The sequence below is a fragment of the Echinops telfairi genome, unplaced genomic scaffold, assembly GCF_000313985.2.
Source record: "Echinops telfairi isolate 266 unplaced genomic scaffold, ASM31398v2 ScPeMD7_2;HRSCAF=8, whole genome shotgun sequence".
NCBI lineage: Eukaryota > Metazoa > Chordata > Mammalia > Afrosoricida > Tenrecidae > Echinops > Echinops telfairi.
Genome location: NW_022103898.1, coordinates 32,816,016 through 32,817,059, shown reverse-complemented (window position 1 = coordinate 32,817,059; position 1,044 = coordinate 32,816,016). Strand labels below are relative to the sequence as shown.

Sequence of the window (1,044 nt, the reverse complement as noted above, 5' to 3'; positions counted from 1 at the left end):
CCCGGTGCAACCATCACAAAACAAGAGACCAGAGAACTAGAAAGGCGAGGCTCACCACCCATTTATCCCTCCGCCTTTCAATTAGCCCCACATGTGCTTATCGGCCAGGCTGGCACAATTAACTAACTCAGTATCCTTTCATATTTTAGAAATCTTTTTTCGTTTTCCTTCCGCTCAGAGTAATCATTCTTGAAGATGAACTTGAAAAACTTGTTTGTACTAAAGAGACACAAGAACTAGTGTCAGAGTCTTACCAAATCCTAGAACAGAAATTGAAGTTGCTTCAGCCTCATGTACAAGCAAGCAACAATTGCTGGGAAGAGGCCATTTCTCAGGTGGACAAACTGCTACGAAGAAATACAGATAAAAAAGGTATGTATCTCACACACATACATAGGTGTATATTTAATTTCTCTCAGGGCTTCCTTTTTGGCTCATGAATTATTTATATGTATGCTGTTTAGCTTCCAAATATTTGTAGATTTCTCTTTTATCTATTGATTCCTATGTTTTATTTTACTGTGGTTGGAGAAAACAATCTTCTAGAAGATTTTTTTTCAAGATTCCTTTGGCATGTGCTTATCACATGTTTATTCCGCTTTTGTAGGATTACAGCATTCTTGTCTACATATTGAAACTAGCTTTACAAAATCTCCTAGTTTACTAAAAAGTTGAATACGTACAACTTATGACACTGAATACAAAGTCTTAGCTCTTTATTTTGCAAATAAAAGGTGAACATGATTTGGAGCCCTGGTAGCACAGTGGATTACACATTGTACTGCTAGCCAGAAGGTCGGCAGTTTGAAACCACCAGGGCTCCCTGGGAGAAAGATGTGGCCTTCTGCTTCCATAGCTATACAGCCATGGAAACACTAGGGGACAGTTCTCTTCTGCCCTTAGGGTCACTATTTAGTTTGTTAATATAAGATGCAATTTTTTTTCTGATTTGCCATGTATCCTCTGATTGTGTTTTGTATTTTTGTCTGTGTTTTTGTTGTTGTTGAGTTTTGCATCTTGTGTTTTTATGTCATAATTTAAAAC

General features: G+C 37.4%; 1 protein-coding gene across 7 annotated transcripts in view; it reads left to right on the top strand.

The window, feature by feature from the left end:
- Positions 1-1,044, top strand: part of VEZT (vezatin, adherens junctions transmembrane protein) — a 75,481-nt gene that overhangs the window by 62,070 nt on the left and 12,367 nt on the right. For all 7 annotated transcript variants that reach the window (XM_045293236.1, XM_045293231.1, XM_004700387.3 and 4 more), the window contains exon 9: positions 179-372. In XM_045293236.1, the coding sequence (XP_045149171.1) occupies positions 179-372 (194 nt within the window). The remainder of the gene's footprint in view (positions 1-178; positions 373-1,044) is intronic.